This window comes from Sesamum indicum, linkage group LG8 (genome assembly GCF_026168435.1).
Source record: "Sesamum indicum cultivar Baizhima isolate 11 linkage group LG8, ASM2616843v1, whole genome shotgun sequence".
In the NCBI taxonomy this organism is placed as follows: domain Eukaryota; kingdom Viridiplantae; phylum Streptophyta; class Magnoliopsida; order Lamiales; family Pedaliaceae; genus Sesamum; species Sesamum indicum.
In genome coordinates, this window is record NC_142664.1 from 3,407,985 (window position 1) to 3,427,820 (window position 19,836).

Genomic DNA, 19,836 nt, shown 5'->3' on the forward strand with positions numbered 1-19,836 from the left:
CCTTATACAGTGAGGTAAATTACTTCATTTTAAAAAATATATGGAGGTAAATTGTTATTTATTTTTTTATAAATAGATAATTTGCTCATTTACAATATCACAAAGGGATTACTTGCATTTTCCCTTTAAATTATATGCTTTCACAACTAAAAGATCTAATACCATATTATTTTTTTATTTTTTTAAATTTCAATTTTATTTAACTCAAAAATACAAAATAATCTAAATTCAGACCAGATATCAAATAACGTATTTCAATTTACACTAAAATAATAATTTTAAATAATAAATTAAGTCAATTAATTTTAAGGTAATTGATATTTTAGAAAAATCTCAAATGTTATCTCGAGATGAATTTTTTTTCTTTGGTTTGGTAAACGTTATCTATAACTTGGTATAATTATTGTAAATTATCAAAATAAAAACATACATATAAATATGTGAATCACATTAGTTTATAAACATTTAGAAAATATTAATTCAGGATCACATTTTTTTTATTAAAATTAGAAAAAAAATATAAAATATGAATTATGATAGAGAATATTTAATCTTTTATAACACTAGTTGATTAGATTGGAAGTTAATTAGAATTTCATAAAAATAGGTAGTTGAACTATTTTCATGTACTAAAGAAACTGTGGTGACTGTAATTGGACGATTTTGCATTTACGCCCCTAGGTATTCACCCATGACAAGAAAACCCCAAAAATATAACAAACTTTGACAAATGACCCCATTAATCAGTCATTATTTCATGTATCTTAAAGTTACTAGCCGTCACTATATGCAGTCCCTGTGAGCATATAAAAAAATTGTGATGTAAAATAGAGAGGAAAAAAATTATAAAATTGTGAGATTATTAAAAAGAATTTGAAATTACTATTATGACCAAATTTGTCTGGAAAGGAAATAAATGAATTTAAGGATAAATTCAAATATTTAAAAAATTGTACTACAAAAGGTTTACTTTTATAATAGCGTGGTATGCACGGACTAAGATATTAAATTAAATGCTAAATGAAAAATAAAAACTAAATTCAAATTCATGAATTTCAAATCTTGAATTCATTAGATTTGTTTGGATAAATTTTAAATTTAAAAAATTTCAATTACTTCAACTCTAATTTTGAATGTACTTTATCGAATATTTGTATATTTCAAAAAGCAATTATATGAATTCATGTGATTTTTTTTTCTAATTATTTTTTTTAAATTTAAATTCATCGATTCAAATATGCCATAAGGGATTGTTTGGCAAGTGGAAATGATGAGAAGTTGTAGATGCTGAAAGCATCATCTAAATTCTAATCAAATATGGTCTAAGCCACACACGATGTTAAAAAGTCTCTTCTGGTAACTGAATCGATATTGTGTTTGGGCTGATAGGTTTGAAGGTAGAAATTTCAAATCTCTAGTAATAATTACTTCATATCATTAAAGAGGACTTAATAGTTTGTAAAATATGGATGAATTTCAAATTTTTCCCGTCTTTTGTCTGGAGATATTTGAAATCTTTTATTAATCATTGTCTCGAATTCAAATCGTTTCATCCAAACGAAACCTAAGTTAAATCTAAAAGGCTTACAAGAATTATGACTCGACCTGCACAGAGAGCTCAAGAGTGAAATCCTGTAACCATTCTGCCTCAGCTACCAGCAAGACACAAACTCAAGGGAATCAGAAATGGAACACAACACTCATCTTAACATGTGCTTACTGTGCCTGCAATAGTTATCGCAACTCTTTGGGTGAAAACGGCAGCCACTGGTGTAGTATCGAAGGACCCTTTCGATGCTCTAAGTCTTGCTGAATATTGAGTATAGAGGATGACGATAAACTCAAATGTCATACAAAGAGCAGCCAGTACAAAAGATACAGACATTAAGCTCTAAACTTCAAGAAGCTAATATTATGTGCGCAGAGGAAAAGAACATGTTTATCACCCAACTTCATATTTTGAAATCAAATTCTTCCCACACTGTCTGATACAAAGTGCAAATTAATGAATTATTTCAACACTCCGAAACAACAACCTGGCATGGTTTCTTCAAGTCACAACATTACGCAAGACACTTTAATCAACTAAATGTTACTTAGCTATCTTCAAAATCACAAGCGTATGCAAGAAAGACACTGCTATGGACTAAATGTTATTCAGCAATTTTCTTCCTTTTGTCGACTGAGTCACCTCTTATTTCCATCTTCACAGGCAATGAAGCATGGAAAATGAAGTCATCAGTGCCATCCTGGTCATGCCGCTTCCTTTCAGAGTTACCTTTGCTCTTTGGGCAATTTCTTGGATTTTTCTCATCATCACTGCTGGGCAAAGAACCTTCATTTTCCGAGCGTACTTCCAGATCATCATCGTCATCCTCAGCCACCTTTGAAGATACCCCAATATATTCAATTTCTCGACAAAGATCATCCTCAAGCTCTTTCTCAGCATCAACCAAATTGTCCCTATCAATTGTGTCATCGCAGTACTCCTCCAAAAACGGCTCATGATTCCTCCTCATTACCCTGTAAACCTTCCCATTTTCTACAAAGCTCACATTTTTCTTCACTTTGGGCTGAAACCGACTATGCTCCTTCACCAAACCCCCACTTCTATGTCCTGGAACAGCATGTTTTCTTATCAAAGAGTCATTGTTAGGGACTTGGAGTACTTCACCTTGCTCCTCATCAAGCTCCTCAGCTAATTTATCAATTCTTTCAACTAGACCTCTCAGTTTCTCCACATTAACTCTCTTCAAATCCCCACATTTCACATTGCCCAGTTTTCTTTCAGAACTGGAAACCCTAGATTTCAAATCATTCCCTCTGTACCTCATATTTACTCCACTTGAAAGCACCCTCGTTTCCAAACAAAACCCCTGAATAGAATCCAAAAATCTATTCAATTCTCTGGTTATTGAGCTTTTTCCATCCCTAATCATTGGATCACCACCCTTCAAAGGACAAACACAAAGAAAAGAGAAACACATCAGATCCGACCTTGATTGACCTCATACGAAAACTAAAATGCGGATGTTATATATATATATATATATAAAATAAAAAAACTCTCTTTTTCACCTGAATGGTGTCGAGTTTGAGAAGCAAGTTCATAGCTTTACGATAGATGGCGTCATAATCGAACTGGGTTCTTTCAGAAACTGAGGATTTGAGAATGCCGAGAGTTGACTTAATGGAAGCAAGCTCCTTGAGCTGCCGGAGCGTTCTTGATCTGCGCACTAGGAAGGCTCTAAAGTGGGTTTGAATGGTGCGCGCAGCGGCGTCACGGAGGGATTGGGAGGAGGAGGTCTGAGAAGAACGGCGGCGCAGGGAGGACTCGAGAGCAGCGATCCGGTGGAGGAGGGAGGAAACTCTGGGGTGGGTCTGTCTTCCTTCTTGGAAATACTGTTCTTGAAAATGGTCATGGTACTGGTTTAAGTTTGGTAGGTGGGATATGCCTGAATAGAGATTGGGCTGATACGGCGGATGGTGGAGGTGGGAATCCGGCGGCGGTGGAGGATGGTGGAGGCACGGAGTGTAGGTGGCGTAGCAACAGTGGCAGTAACAGGAGGCGGGGCTGGCGGCGGCTGGGAGGTGGCACGGGTGGTGGTGAGAAGCCATTACTGTCTTTCCGGTGGAAATCTTTGCAGAGTTGAGCTGTTGTTCGAATTTGATGGTTTTAAGATTAAGGGTTTTGATTCTTTTCTATTGATGTTGCCGTTTATTCCCAAGGGACAATGACATTGAACTGATTAGAATTTATAAATGTTTTACACGTCACGTTTACCTTGTAAATTTATAAATATTGTTTTATTATTTAAAATATTATAAATACTCAAAATTCTTTAAATTTTAATTGATGTTAAATAATTTGTGCCATTCATTAGTCTTCATTAATTTTTTTTATCTTTAAAAAATTATAAATTAAGTGAGTATTTTACAATTACAGATAATCGTGTTTTTTATTATATTTAAAAAAAACAGAAATATCAATTTCAACCATAATTGAAAAATTACATTATTCTATAAAATATTAAAAAAATATTTCTAATTTTTAATAATTATGCCACGCCTCATAAAAATTCATTTTGATTTACTCTCAATATTAATACATACTTAATACTACTATAACGTCGAAATCCGTTATTATTTACTGGGCCTGGGCCTGGGCCAGGGATTCGTGGATCTGTATGAGCAATGCAACATTTATTTTCCCTTTGTTAACAAAACCAGACTAGAACACTTTCTCAGCCCATGAAGCTGCTCTGTTAGAATTGGATGGGGTGTTGTCAAAGAATTTTCCTAGTGTTTATTTCGCTTTTTTCTTTTTGAGTACAATGAGTGTGGGATCGGGGGCGACCTAAATTTGAGCTCAAAATCCTCTCCTTCGTTAAGGAAGGTAAATGTCAAATTTGATTTAGTTCAATTTCTAATTGATTTACAATACTCATTTTTATTAACACAAGTAATTTTTTTTCTATGGAAACGGTGAGCATATGTTATATTAATAAATTGACAAATACACTGATCCAATCAATAATTTCATTATACAATAAACTCACATAAAACAAACAACCGCATATTAAATAAGATAATTTATGTATTTATGTGGACTATTATGTGGTAAATTTGAGGGTTGAAGTGCAATTAATCTTATTTATACAATGGGTAGGTTTGGAATATTCTTGGGTAACGGACAGCATTAATATGAAAAGGTAGTTAGGTTCATGGGACGTGCTTTTGAGACGTGGAAAGGAATTGGCTTTTATATTATAAACGGACTGGAAAGAGTAAAAGAGGAAGGCCGAGGAAGAACACATGTTAACTAGTAAGATTCTTAAAAAAACGTGGTTAAGGGTCCTAAGTAGGCCACTTAATCGAAAGTTTAATGACACTAAAATCTCAAAAACAAATGAGTAATATAGATTCTAATATTTATAAACCTTACAGCACAAACAAAAGACCGAATCAGGTCCCTGAAGAAAGACAGGTAATAGACAAGAGTAATGTCGTCAATACAATATAAGAGGAAACATAAAAGCTTCTATGTTTAAGCCCAGATAGCAACACTCGGATGATCTCTACTACAGAGGGCAAATGAGAAAAATCAAACTAACCCCAATATTTAAAATGACAAATATATGTGTAGTAAAAGAATAGAGTGCAGTAGTTGCCTGCCTCACGGGTATATGCTGTTTGGTTCGCACACCAGGCGTTCTGATCAAATACAATGCATTTATGCAACGGCCGGCATGTCCTTGAGCCAGGCATCGAGTGGCTTGCCAATTGAGTAAACAATGAAACCAATTTCCCTTAGCTTATTCACATTGACGACGTTCCTACCATCGAAAACAAAGGCTGGTTTCTGCATGTTGTCATATATCTTCTGGTAATCGAGCTGCTTAAACTCATCCCACTCGGTGAGAATGCAAACAGCATGGGCATCCTTTGTCGCGTCATAGGCGTTCCACACAGTCTGCACTTTCTTCACTGTCGTGGGGCTCATTGGCTGCAGATGAAGAGGATGATCCCAGTCGAATTTGTTCATTGAAAGGTCCCTCTGGATCTGGTCGTCGGTGACCTGAGGATCGTAGATGCTCAACTGGGCCTTGTCACCCAAGAGTCCTTGGCAAACATCAATAGCAGGAGTCTCCCTAGTATCACCAGTATCCTTCTTGAAGGCAAAACCCAGGATAGCAATTTTCTTGTTGGCAACTGTGTTAAACATGGATGAGACAATTCGGTTGACAAAACGGTTCTTCTGATAGTCATTAATCTTAATGACCTGTTTCCAGTATTCCGCAACCTCAGGAAGGCCGTTGCACTCGCAAATGTAAACTAAGTTCAGAATGTCCTTCTGGAAGCAGGATCCACCAAAACCAACACTGGCATTAAGGAACTTGGGACCAATTCTTGAGTCCTTACCCACAGCGTAAGAGACTTGGGAGACATCTGCTCCAGTGGCCTCACAGAGAGCAGACATGGCATTGACAGATGAGATTCTTTGAGCCAAGAATGCATTAGCAGCAAGCTTTGAGAGCTCTGCAGACCATAAATTGGTGGTAAGGATGCGATCTTCAGGAACCCAGTGAGCATAAACGTCCTTCAGCTTTTGAACGGCCTTAAGGCCTTCTGGAGTTTCCCTGCCTCCAATAAGAACCCTGTCTGGGTTGAAAAGATCTTGAATTGCAGTCCCCTCAGCAAGGAATTCTGGGTTAGAAAGAATCTGATAATTAATTCCCTTGCTGTTGTGAGTCAAAATTTTTTCAATGGCCTCAGCTGTTTTGACAGGAACAGTTGACTTCTCAACCACAATCTTATCAGATTTTGAGACATCAGCGATCATGCGGGCAGCACTCTCCCAGTATGTCAAATCTGCAGCTTTCCCAGCTCCAAGACCCCGAGTCTTGGTGGGAGTATTGACTGAGACAAAGACTATGTCAGCCTCAGAGACATGTTTCTCCACATCTGTGCTGAAGAATAGATTCTTGCCACGGCACTGCTTCACCACATCATCAAGCCCTGGCTCATAGATGGGAAGTTGATCGCTGTTCCAGGCATTGATACGAGGAACAGAGATATCAACAACAGCCACTTCAATCTTAGGACACTTGAGTGCTATCACGGCCATGGTAGGGCCTCCCACATATCCTGCTCCAATACAGCAAATCTTCACCATACTTCTTGCCTTGTTTGAGTACCCTGAAAAATTTACACATACAGATCTTTCATATTACCTTCTGTGGCAACTTTAACACAAAGAACCACCTATAATCTAAGTTGTATGTGGATATCAGGATAGCAAATTTCATCCACATCAACACCTCAGTGAAGTTTGATAACATTCTCATAACACGAAATAGGATCCTTTCAGATCTATAGACAATTTCGTACATTGCCACTCATCAACATATTCATAATGAACCATGAAGATTCTGGGAGTCGTTATAAATTTCATTGGACAAGATTTAAATCCAGCAGCAAGAAGAGCAGCTAAAGTGACTATTCAATCCTTATGTCTACCATCCACAAGATTATTCAGTTTCTGCCATGATTTAATTAAGTCACCGTCCAATTAGAATCATACTATTCAGCCCAACATCAATGAGAACAAGCACACCATAAATTTATAGCATTTTTTGTAACTCAGATCTAACTTGTTGCACTCAGAACAAGAACTACCACAACCCCCGAAGATCAAAAGCTTATTATCAGACCAACAGAACACAAGTTCAAGAAAAGATAGTAAACTGCTGAGTAATCTTCAAGGTATCTTTTACAAGATCTAACGCACTAACACTGTCGGCTTGCATGTAATGAGCTCCCAAAACCACTAGCCGCAGTTTAAGTTAAATCATAATCATAAAGACGGAAAAATTCGAATCAAATGTCATGCTTCAGGAAACTGAGATAGATCTAACAAAACTCAAGTAATCAAACACTAACACCAAATTACGCTTCAAATGATAGATCAAATCAGTTAAGACCTAAATCACTGCGATTACCTAAATTGCCGACAATTCCGTTTCAGATCAGACACAACTGAAAAAGACTAAACCACAATTAATTCATTGAATGCAAGTCTAATCCATTCACCACCAACAAAACGCAAAAATTTCCACGTACACATAAATTCACACACAAATGCACATCTGCCGACACATAGCTTGCTCTCTAGATGATTCACAAAAAAAAAAGAGATTTAGCATCCAAAGAAACAATGAAGCTTCCAACGCGAAATCAAAGCATTTTACCTCTGGATCACGCGTTCTGATCTCTGAAAACCACAACGAAGAGAGAGAGATCTGTGAAGGAAATATGCGTGTATGCAAGCGAGCTTGTATGAAAGCTGAAAGAGCGGGCAGCTCCATTATATAGTCGTCCGCGATCCAAGATCTACCCCCATGGACTTGACTGAAAAGACGAAAATACCCCTGCCTTTAACAGGTCTTCACTTTCTTCCAATTATGATTTTTACTTGATGACAGCCGGTTACAAGTCGCATTTGTTTTAGTAGAAGCAATGATAATCTGATGCATTAATTAATAACTATTTAGTATATATTAAAAATAAATTAATTACAACGAGCTCTTTAAAATTTATCATAATTATAAATATTTTTTATTATTTAAAAAATTATAAATTTTAGCAGTCGTCTAACAATTATCCTAATATGTTAGTCTCTGTTAGGTTTTAACAAATTTTTTATGGTGAATTAATAAAAATATTTTTGTGAACTATAAATCCTAATTTTACTTATTTTTTAAGGTTTTCTGAAATTTTTTGGCACTAAGTGGACAAATTTTTATAAATTTTCTTACTCATTTCATCCATTTTTTACAATTTTATATTTTTTAAAAAATTATAGTAAAGACAAAATTGATAAATTTAGGCCTCCATTCAAAATTACATAATTTCATCAAATTATCGACCGAAATTTTAATTGTTAGGCTAACATAGATGGTAATTCTTCAAAAAGTTTGGTATATGGGATGTATTTACTAAAAAGAAACAAATATTATGAAAAATAAATGTTATTTTTTAAATTATAAAAAATATATGAATAATTATACTAAATTTTGGAAGAGATTGTATATTATGCAAAATATAGAGGGTAATTTATACTAATATAAAATAAAAATTTCTATTTTTACCCACAAAGTGTTGTTCCTTATAGCGTGATACCGATTTTTTGAATTACAAAAAAATCCTTTATATATTTTTTAACCATCCCCAATTCAAAATTCTGTTTTCATCTATTATATCCATGTTATTTAGCTATGCTAATATAAAAAATATATATATATCGCTCACAAACAAAGATTTGTAACATCGCGACACCAAATTTGTTATATCAATAATATTTCTAAGTTAAATTTTTTTATTTAGTTGTTTATTTATTTTTTTAATATAACATATCGATTTATATATTTTATTTTTATATTATTTATTATATACACGCAATAAAAATATATTATAACACTTAGTTGGGTAAAAAGTTGACTAAATTAGATGAGAGAGTATTGAAATGTCGAAAATGCCCATCCATACCAACTAAGGAAAGATGGTGAGTGTTTGGGAAGTGGAGAAGGAATGAGATTTTGATATTCCACGCGTCTTTTTGTCTGCGTGAGGGTGCATGCACCACTGACAAGCACGTACAAACAACCAGGTGTAACCTGCGCCTCCACGATGGTCACTTGACTCATGAAAACTTGAGATGGGAACAACGAGCGGTGGTGATTGGTGATGAAGCAAAGGAGCATGTGATTAGATCAGACGTACTCCCTTAAAATATGATTTCCATCTACTTTAAGTGCATTTTACTTCAAATTTGGTTGTTTTGCTCCAATGATGGTAGCTAAAAAATATATATGAAATAAATATATTTTTAAGTCAATTTATGCATATTAATATTTTTTTTTTATTTATTCGTATGCACAAACAACCAATAATACGAATAAAAGATGCTTAAAATCAGGAGGTCAGATGAAAGAAAATAAGTAGGATGCCCAAAAGTATGCCAAAGCGACAGCTTCCACTCATTGCCTTACTCCACGTCTTATTTATAGGAGTTGGTATATTTCTGAAATCACATGAATTTCTTTTTACTATTAGAAAATTGGGAACAAATTTTCTTATAATTATACCTCTGACCAATGATTTGTCTATTAGATAATTACACATACACTTATCAGAAACTTTAACTGCACATGTTTATTCAGAAAATTACATATACATCTCTAAAAAAATATATTAATATCATTAATACAAACTATCCATACTTTTTAACTATAAAAAATAATTTACGTAATTATAAAAGAAAAGCCATAAATAACATGTGTAAATAAATAATAGATGAGGGGTGAAAATATAATTATCTAAGATGAATGTTAGATGTTATGAGGTGATGCAGGTGGAATTAAGCATGATTTCCACGCATGAGATCTAACTTGGGAATTAAGAATGTGTCTCATTTCTGAAATTGACCATCCTCACAAATTGGTCCCTTTTGAGTGACCTTTAAGCCACTATCATATCATGTCTTCACCCCATACAAGAAACCCCAAAAGCCTCTCATTTTCGATGATGATTCACTTTTATTTTTTATTTTTTATTTTTATTGATTGAGAAAATAAAATTTTTATTATAAAATATAAATTTGCAGTACCTCGTTATTTGAAAATGTTCGATAAATGCAAGTTGAATCACAATCACTTTACGATTTTAAATTATGGATCTAATAATGAGGGCGAGTTAGTATTTAAATCAATTTACAGGATAATATGTCTGATGCGAAAATATTTGATGTAGTTTGTTAAGGTGATATATGAGAGAAATACTTATTTGGTTATAAATTAATTATTGACATATATTTTTTGATACTTTTAAATAATATTTTTTTAATTAAAAAGTACCGTTTTAGGTTAAAAGTATGAAGCACCACTGATAAATTTTAATTATTATTTTTATTTAAATTTCTCTGATCTTTTTTCCTCTCAATGTTATATATGAATATGTTTTAATAAATTAATATTTATATAAAAATTATCATTTAATTATTTTATCCATTCATAAGCATTTAATAAAAAATTACATATAAAAATCTTATTTTTTAAATAATTTTAAAAAATATTATACATGTACGTTGAGTGTGGTATAAATTATTGATCAGAATTACAGGCAAGTAGGTGTTGACTATTCCCTTTGGGTTGGGCTGATTGGTACCGAATTGGGCCTGGGCCTCACTTTGACTTTTGAACTTCTCTATCAAAGCGGCCCAATTCCAACCATGGGTATTTTCGTGATTAACACCTAATCCTTTGTTCTTTCGGGTAATTCAAATGAATCAAAATCATTGCTGATCATAACGGTAATCAATACGATTTAATCCGAATAGTCCAAATAACACATGAATATTCAAATGAATAAATAAGACGCTCCAAGACCCAGCGCAGGAAAACTAGCCGTTACGAGGCCGAGCGTCCTAAGCTCAACGTTCTTCTTTTTCTCCACCTTTCTCTTCAATCATCACTCTCCCTCAAATCATCAATGAGATTCAAGGAACTCTTACTGTAATTAGAAACGCTCTCTTGCTTTCTCTCTCTAAAAGAGCGAATTTCCCAACCAATTCTCCGGCGATCTTCCCCATGGAATCGAGTTCGAAGTTTGCCGGAGGAGTGGTTACTCCGACGAAAGAAAAACCCACTTCAGATCGATTGAAATTGAGCGAAAGGGGGAAGTGTTCCGAGAATGTCAATCCAAATGTGTCGAGTCCTGGACTGAAGTTCTGCCATTCACCATCGGTTGTCAAGTCCGGGAACAGCGCCAAAAAATCCGCTTCCAGAAAGCCAAACCCCAACCAAGTGGCTACTCCGTCGCCGAAAAAGAAGATTCGAGAGAGGAAGTTTGTGGTTGCGAAGAAGAAGTGGAGGAAGGAGGAAGTGGATTCTTCAGCCGCTGCTGTCGCTTGTGGGAAGTGTAGGAAGGCGAACGGGAAATCCAAGTGTTTATGTGTGGCCTATGAGAGTTTGAGGGCTTCTCAGGAAGAATTTTTCAAGAATCGCAGTGAAATAGACCATGAGGTTGATTTTGATAAGGTAAGGGAGTGCGACGATGGATCTGAGAAGGACGGGACATACGTAAACCGCATAGTTCAAAACCCTGGGATCGCGAATGAAGGGCAAAAGGACGACAATGATCCTTCGCCTGAAAGTAATGGGGAAAATGGTGAACTGGGCTTGAAAAGGAGCAGGGATCGGCTGTTGGAAGAAGCCAGACAGAGCGTGCCGGAGCCCGGATCTGGAAGAGTGATGCATTTGGTGAAGGCGTTTGAGAAACTCCGTATGATGCCAAAATTGGGTGATTCTGAAGAAAAAGAGGCGGAGGAAATGGAGGATGATAAGAAGGGGATGAAATGGGCATTGCCTGGGCTGCAACAAGCTCCTAAGGCTTCAGAAACGCGGGTTTCTTCTTCTTCTTTATGTCCGTCAGATTTTTTTCTTACATCAGAGAGCTTAGGTCTGGACTCCTGTCGTTCTTTTTCTTTAGACAGCAGCCAAGGAAGGTTAGTGAGGAACAGCTAACATATTATAATTATGATGTTACTGGATACCGCTTTTTCATAATTTCTTTTGTATTGGCTCTGAACCGTATGTGTGTGTCCCTGAAACTTCAGCACAAGAACTTCTGCTGGTGGTCGGAAAAGCAGGCGAAGCGTGAGGACTCTTCACTATACTTCTCTTTATCTGAGATGAACTGTTTCCATTGATATTATCTGTGTTTTCAAATCTGCAGAGCAGCGAATCATCTGTAACCGTCACTAGAAGACATGGGAAGAGGAAGCAGCAGAAAGCCACCTCTCAAAAACCTTTCATGCTCAGAACAGAGGTTTGTTATATGGAAACCCAGTTTCCTGTCTATGTTGTGCTGTGGGCTTTTCAAACCGCATTTTGTTGTCTGTAGGAAATTGATCACAGTATATCTGTAGGGAACATTTTCAATTGAAGGCATTCTATTTGTACAGTATAACTGTAGGGAACATTCTCACGAGAAGAAAACATTTGCAACAATGTTATGGCAGACTTGTTATGGTAGAGGGAAGGCCGAGATCATGCCAATGATTTTATTTATAAGAAACGCTATCTTGCTTGTCGGCATAGGCAAAATTAGCAGTAGACTATTAAGTTAAAACCTTGTATTTGCAATTCATCATATATTCGTCAGCCAATTAGTCTTAAAAGTTAATTGATATAGATGATCTTCATTGTTTGGTGCCTTTAACTAATCAATATTTTCAACTGGTTAATATTGGACTGCACGTGATTGAGCAATTGCTAATTGGATTCTTTTGGACTGATAACTCACTAATGTTATGTCACTAGAGGTATGATACTGATGAACCAGTCACTTTAATGCTGGGTTGCTTGTATCTTTCTTAAATTTGGCAATTGGTCCTACTGCAGCAAAGAGGAAGATACAAGGAGGAAGAGTTCACGAAGAAGTTGCAACAAATGATGGAGGAACAGGAGAAACTGCGTGTACCAATTGCTCAAGGCCTTCCTTGGACAACTGATCAACCAGAGGTATGTTGTAGTGTCCTAGAGAAAGCTTTTGCTATTAAATTTATGCTTTCCATCATATAACTCTTCATAGTATCCAGGTTCATTTTCCCCAGTGTTATTTGTTTTCATTACTTTTACATGTATTATTTTGCTTTATTGTGGCATTGGATTGAAGCTTTTGCTGTGTTGATGTGCTATGCTGGTTAGATTCTGGTTTTTCATGTTAACTACCTTTAAAATTTATTGGAATTTAAGTTATTGATAAATGTACTTATATTCTAGCTTTTCATGTAACTGATGTACCATTACTTACATCAATATTTAACATTCTTTTGTTGTGTGTAATTGTGTGTATCTTGCATTATTAAAATCCCATGCTTGGCACAACACTATTCTGAACTTTTGATCGTGTTAAGTGATTACATTTAAAAGTTACTTTCTTTGTTAATTGGACATGGCAATTGATTGCAAATAAGCATGCATAATTTCATCAATTGCAGCTGGAACGATTGAGTCACAATTCTTGCAGTTCCTATAAGGATGTTATGCTCCATTGCAAATTTGCTAAAGCTAAGTAGATATCCAACAAATCCTATTTTAGCAGTTATAGTCACAAGGGTTTGGGGCTTGTAAATCAAGAAGCGTTCACGTCTTGTTTAAGACGGAGATCATAAATTTATTGCCTTGACATATTCAATGTTCTCTTAAGCAAAGAGTTTGAATAACTTGTCATTCACTAGATTCTAGGGTGATGCTGTTGAAGGAGATGGCCACCAGGAATTATAGGCACTCGTAGACATGTCATAAAGTTGTTGAGAACCACGGGTTCTTAGTGGAGAGTGTGCATAAGCTGGTGTTAAAATGTTGCTTGTCACCATTTTATAAGTTGTATGTGTTCAGCCAGAAATTTCTGTGATCTCATTAAAGGTGTTCCATTTTTGTTAAACAAGTCTTCCTTTCTGCTTCTTCAAATATCTTGGTTATGTATACACAATTTTAGCTCAGGAAAGAATCCTTTGAATAATTTGGTTTGTGGTATACCAGTGTTTGGTGAAGCCTCCAGTTAAAGAAAACACAAGGCCTGTAGACCTGGTCTTGCACAGTGATTCAAGGGCTTTGGAGCGTGCAGAGTTTGATGATCAGGTACAGCCTTTCCTTGTCGAATAACCCTGTTAAAATTTCATTTCATGAGAAATGTAGGTATCTTTGCTAATATTACTGACTACATTACAAGTCTCAAAAACAAAATTGTGTTCTACCAGCACGTTCTGGGGGATTCCATGAAAAAACCCAGAAATCCCCCAAACGCCCAATCATTACTATCAATGCACACTTAAACCAACTTTCCTTGGAAAAAATCATAAATCAAAGAAAAACTATCCAACATTGCCATGATGAATCCAAGCTGCAAAGTGCCCAAAATGGGTTTTGGTCTTTTTCATTGATTCTTTTTGAAAATATTTCAGCAAATATATTTTTCCGGGTTGAATATCTAGTATTCTTCTACTCAATTTACTCAAATATAAATTTTTTTGTTTAAGTTTTTTAGTCTATTGTTGTATGTTTGTTGTTCAATTTGATTTATGTTGTTTAATTTGCTTTTTTCATATATTTATAGGATAATTACACTCCCTTCCCTTGAGGCTTGGTGTTTACACGTAGATCCCCTATGGCTTGGGAAATTTACATCTAGCACCCTTGATGTTTGCTTCTGTCTAACAAATAAGTCCCTCTGTTAGTCAAAATTTACCGAATTTGCTGATATTAACTGCAATATCAACTATCTTGCGAGATTATCAAAACTTATACTCCAAGGTTGCCCTTAGGCCCAAGCCTTGAATCCCAATGGAAGAGATGGCTACTTGGGAGTTAAGGATGGGTATATTGCAGTTAAGGATGGAGGGAGGAAGATCGAGAAGAGGTAACAAGGTGGATTGGAGGAAAAGATGGAACAAAGGCGATGTTAGGAAGATGAGATGGTTGTAGGGTGGCAATAGAGAGGACAGATATCAACTGTCTTGCGAGATTATAAAGACTTATACTCTAAGGTTGCTCTTATTCAATGAACTTGACCAAAAAATGCCCAAGCCTTGAATCCCAACAGAAGAGATGGCTAGTTGGGAGAGGATGAGAGAGACAAAGGGGTATATGAGGAAGGGAGGAAGATCGAGAAGAGGTAACAATAAAAGGTGGATTGGAGGAAAAGATGGGCCAAAGGCGATGTTATGAAGAGAGTAGGATATGTTCACTAGTGGGGAAGATGAGATGGTTGTAGGGTGGCAATGGAGAGGACAGATATCATCTAGCTTGCGAGATTATCAAAACTTATACTCTAAGGTTGCTCTTGAATCCCAACGGAAGAGATGGCTACTTGGGAGTTAAGGATGAGAGAGACAAAGGGGTATATGGAGGGAGGAAGATCGAGAAGAGGTAACAACAAAAGGTGGATTGGAGGAAAAGATGATACAAAGGCGATGTTAGGAAGAGATCCATATTCACTGGTGGGGAAGACGAGATGGGTAGGGTGGCAATGGAGAGGACAGTTCAGAGAAGGTAAGGTTCTAAGGTAGCAATCAAGAAAGTACTAATAAATTATAAGAGACTTGACGCCCTACTTAAATCAGTCCAAAGATTAAAAAAAAGAATTGGATGGTGGATAAAGAGTTTTGGAATGCTTTTTCTTTGTGTTTCCCAATGAATGAATCTTAATTGGAAGACTTCTGATAACCAAAAGGCTCCTCCCTGAATCAAGCAGTATGTGGTGCAGAGTTGTGAAATTCTATGTTTTCTTTCCCTGGTTATTCATCATTTCTTTCTGTTTCTGTTAAGGTGGCCAAGAAAATGAATCTAATTGAACAGTACCGGATGGAAAGGGAGAGAGAACAGAAGGTAACCGCTCTCTGTGAACTTCAACTCAAACACTATGTTACCGGTCTTGGATTCTACAAACATATGTTTGCTTTTTGCAGCTGGCGAAAGAAGAGGAAATCAGGAGACTGAGGAAGGAGCTGGTTCCAAAAGCTCAACCCATGCCATATTTTGACAGGCCCTTCATTCCCAGAAGGTAATCAATCCCACTTGCTATTCCACAATATGAAATGAAGTGGCACACTAAAATCAAAGTACAAAAAAAAGTTATGACATAGTGATGATTGATATGTGCCTTGGTTCGTATCAGGTCTACGAAACAACCCACTATGCCTAAACAACCGAACTTCAGTGTACCTCAACACAAGAAAGTCAAATGTTTCGTGTCCTTGGATGACTTGTATACACAACTGGAGTGAACCACAACACATAAAAGAGTAGATCTCGGTTTTGTTTTCAACATTGTATTTATATTCTTTACCTTTTGTATATGTTGCAATATTTTTTTCCGGAGATTTGCAATTTCTGGATACACAAACATGGTCTTATGCCGGCACAACGACGTGCCATGCCAATGTGAATGGATTCCCCTCTTTATTGGTTACAACTTCCTCCAGTTCCGATTTGCTATCTTTTCCACAGTGTGTTAGTATCTTATTGCGTCTCAGTGCTCACTCAGATTCAACATTTGCTTTTTGCGTGGTCACTGCTAGTGTTAATCAAAAAATTTTAAAATTGTCCAAATCAAATCGAATTCAATCATTTTCAATTTTATATTTAGTGTAAAATTGTACCGCACTATTTATTTGGTTTTAATTTACAACTTAAAGAAACAGTAAAAAATTGAATTGTACCACTGAATATATAATTAAAATTTTAAATTATATATACAATAATTTGATAAAATAATATTTTTTTAAAAGAATTTCATATTCGAATTATATAATTTCAAAATTTATATGTTATCAATCAAAGATGCATTACAAAGTTCATTTTTGTAAAATTTATATTTGGATTTAATGTTTAATTCTTTAAACCCTTTTAAGTTTTAAGCGCATTTAATGATTGTTGCTATTTTTCGTTCATTTTTCCCCCTTTTCCTCTTTTCTTTTTTCTCTTTTACTGCTTTCTTTGTTCTGTCTTTCTGTTTTTTTTTTTTTTATTTCTGTTTTCTCTAAAATGGACCATTGGTCTTTGTTGAATTAAGTGTTTCCTTGTTGGATTAATATATATGATTTTATATTTTAATCCACTTAAAGTTGTGGAGAGTATTGTTGGTCTACGGTGCATAATATTGATTCTTTTTTCTTACACTTGTTTCATTTATTGATTATTGTTAGTGTCAATGTCTTATTTTTGTTATAAGTATTAAAACCATCAAATCACCCGCAACTGTCCGAAAATCACACAAAATTTTAGTAATGACAAATTTTATAAAATTGTCAATAATAATTTAATTTAAGAAAAAATTTAAAAAAAATCAAAATCACACCATAAACACCCCTAATCAATGCAATTCAGATCCTGGGGACATGGACTTTGGTGAAATGTAACAGGACTTCTTCCATGGAACGACTTGCGGTTTTAGTGAAAAGTAAGAGTGAGATGTTGAAGGCAGAGGAAAATAAGAAAATTAAAAAGAAAATAGAACGATTCAGAAGAGACAGAATTTTCATTTCTATTTTAATATATATATATATATATATAATATCCGTGGCACTCACTCACTCTTCTTCAGTATGCGGATCAATGTTAATGTAAATTTATAGTGTATTTTAATAGTAAACTGACTATAAACTATAGATTATAATTTGATTTATCTTTTAACAAGTTTTTGAATTTTTTCATGAACTATAATACTCTTATAAACTATAGATTATGATTTGATTTATCTTTTACAAGTTTTTGAATTTTTTTATGAACTAAATAGACAATCCTCTCAACAAATTTTCAAAATTTTCCATCTGCTGCGTCCATTTCTTAATTTTTCTTAGAAAAATATAGCAAAACACAAATTAACAATTTCAGAACTTTATTTAAGAATTAAATAATTTCACATGAGGAAGATATTCCCCAATATCGTTTAAGTATTTGTAATTATGACAAAAAGACTCGATATACCCACAAAATAGTATACGAACACGTCTCATCAAGCAAAAAAGAGAAAAGCAGATGTACCATAGCCAGTGGAACCACATCCCCAAGTAGCAACCATGTCAAAATATGACTCAGTAATCCAAAGTACATCTTGAAATTTCAGGAGCCAAAACTAAAATGTCAAAACATACTAACATGTTCAACCAAAATCTCTTACAGATATATCCTTAAAAAATTCTCAACAAGCTAAGAGAAGTGCCAACAAAATTGATCTATGGTGCAACCACAACAATTCTTCCAGCAACTTGATCGAGGTCCCTTTGGCCACTAGATGTAATTTTTCTTCCACTGCAAAAGAATCAGGAGGCATTGTAAAATAACAGCATGTACCATCTCAACAAATATACAAATACAGGTAGTTGAAAACTCACCCCGTTGTATCCATCTCAACAATGTTCATATTCTGCAACTGTTGAAGAATGTGTCGAGCAACAGAACCACTGCTTTTGCCAAAATGGGGTGGACGACTCCCATTTCTCTTGCTCCCACCATAAATTCTCCGGAAGGCACCAACACCAAGACCTCCCCTCAAATAGATCTTCCTAGCCATGGAAGCTGCACCATCCGGTGGAATATAAGATACAACACTTAAGTCTATAAATAACATTGTACTGCCATTACAAGTATGTGACTTAATACTATATGCCACGCAATCTTATGAAGATGCAGACAGAAGATAATGACTAGAATACCGGGGCCAAAAGAATGAAACTATTAAAAATTAATCTTTAGATGTTCTAGTAACAGTAAAATAGAAAGGAAAGTGGATTACCAGCTCTAATGTAGTACCAATCAGGATCATATGGAGCAAGTTCTTTAAGCACACCGGTTTTCACAATATCAGTCCACTCAGGAAGCTCCATCTATTGTTTCAACAAAGTAAAATATAGTAAATAAGGAGCCCGAAAAGGCAAACAAATAGTTCCCCAGTCTTGCACACCGGTTTTCACAATATCAGTAAAATATAGTAAATAAGGAGCGCAAAAAGGCAAACAAATAGTTCCCCAGTCTTATCAAGAGTTCTGATTGGTGCTCTATAGCAAAGTAAATGGCGCACAAATCATTTATATCAATACACATATCGATACAATTCAGCTATGATGACAACTTTTTACCATTATAATTGCTCGGCCATTAAAGACAATGCTAAAATTCATCACTCATCAAAGAACACACAAGTTCATTACCATAATCCTCAACGAGAAAGTAATGTACAACCATCTCCTTCCAATTCTGAACAATCAACGTGTACATTCAAAAACAATTACCAAATAACACAAAAATAATCATAAATCAAACGCTAGACGCGGAATAGTTCAAACAAGGTCACCTATTTCAAAGGGTTTTACACACCACTAAGATAAATATAAACCACCGCAGAAACAATCATAAAATACCTCCCACTCTAAAGAAATAAACTTTCCCAGCATATATAATTGCACTAACACGAAAGCCAGAGAATTCCACAAGCCAGAAAATTAAAATCTACGAATATGACAAGCCCTACGACTTTACCTTGCCGGAGCGCTTGAGGTGAGCGGCGTAGGCTTTCACGAACTCGTGAGGAGAAACATCCTTAACAGTTCTCGCAGATGCCGCCATTGGTGAAGAGATCTCAAGTCACGTGCAGCTCACCAGACCGCCCTCTCTCAGGTGATTGTGAGTTGCGAAGCAGCGGTCGCAGAAGTAGAGGAAGACGAGCTATATGTATTAGGGTTTTAGTGAAATTAGGGTTATTGCGAGATTATAT

At 35.3% G+C, this 19,836-nt stretch overlaps 4 protein-coding genes across 5 annotated transcripts; 1 reads left to right on the plus strand and 3 right to left on the minus strand.

Moving 5' to 3' along the window:
* Window positions 1-1,938: 1,938 nt before the first annotated feature.
* LOC105167637 (BAG family molecular chaperone regulator 8, chloroplastic) lies at window positions 1,939-3,736 on the minus strand. Its single transcript, XM_011087429.3, has 2 exons — window positions 3,079-3,736; window positions 1,939-2,951 (listed from the first exon to the last, which is right to left on the minus strand). The coding sequence occupies exons 1-2, from the start codon at window positions 3,616-3,618 to the stop codon at window positions 2,154-2,156; spliced, it is 1,338 nt and encodes a 445-aa protein (XP_011085731.2). The 5' UTR covers window positions 3,619-3,736; the 3' UTR covers window positions 1,939-2,153.
* A 1,163-nt stretch (window positions 3,737-4,899) lies between these two features.
* LOC105167638 (UDP-glucose 6-dehydrogenase 4) lies at window positions 4,900-7,910 on the minus strand. Its single transcript, XM_011087430.3, has 2 exons — window positions 7,752-7,910; window positions 4,900-6,699 (listed from the first exon to the last, which is right to left on the minus strand). The coding sequence occupies exon 2, from the start codon at window positions 6,674-6,676 to the stop codon at window positions 5,234-5,236; it is 1,443 nt and encodes a 480-aa protein (XP_011085732.1). The 5' UTR covers window positions 6,677-6,699; window positions 7,752-7,910; the 3' UTR covers window positions 4,900-5,233.
* A 3,035-nt stretch (window positions 7,911-10,945) lies between these two features.
* LOC105167639 (microtubule-destabilizing protein 60) lies at window positions 10,946-16,536 on the plus strand. 2 transcript variants are annotated; one of them, XM_011087431.3, is made up of 8 exons: window positions 10,948-12,064; window positions 12,176-12,215; window positions 12,295-12,387; window positions 12,963-13,082; window positions 14,106-14,204; window positions 15,891-15,950; window positions 16,031-16,125; window positions 16,240-16,536. In XM_011087431.3, the coding sequence occupies exons 1-8, from the start codon at window positions 11,148-11,150 to the stop codon at window positions 16,346-16,348; spliced, it is 1,533 nt and encodes a 510-aa protein (XP_011085733.1). In that variant the 5' UTR covers window positions 10,948-11,147; the 3' UTR covers window positions 16,349-16,536. The 2 variants fall into 2 exon arrangements, with proteins under 2 accessions (XP_020551864.1, XP_011085733.1); XM_020696205.2 differs by lacking the exon at window positions 16,240-16,536 and having other exon boundaries at window positions 10,946-12,064; window positions 16,031-16,129.
* A 1,542-nt stretch (window positions 16,537-18,078) lies between these two features.
* Window positions 18,079-19,817, minus strand: LOC105167640 (small ribosomal subunit protein eS19x). Its single transcript, XM_011087432.3, has 4 exons — window positions 19,602-19,817; window positions 18,859-18,949; window positions 18,458-18,641; window positions 18,079-18,374 (listed from the first exon to the last, which is right to left on the minus strand). The coding sequence occupies exons 1-4, from the start codon at window positions 19,686-19,688 to the stop codon at window positions 18,299-18,301; spliced, it is 438 nt and encodes a 145-aa protein (XP_011085734.1). The 5' UTR covers window positions 19,689-19,817; the 3' UTR covers window positions 18,079-18,298.
* Between the last annotated feature and the right edge of the window lie 19 nt (window positions 19,818-19,836).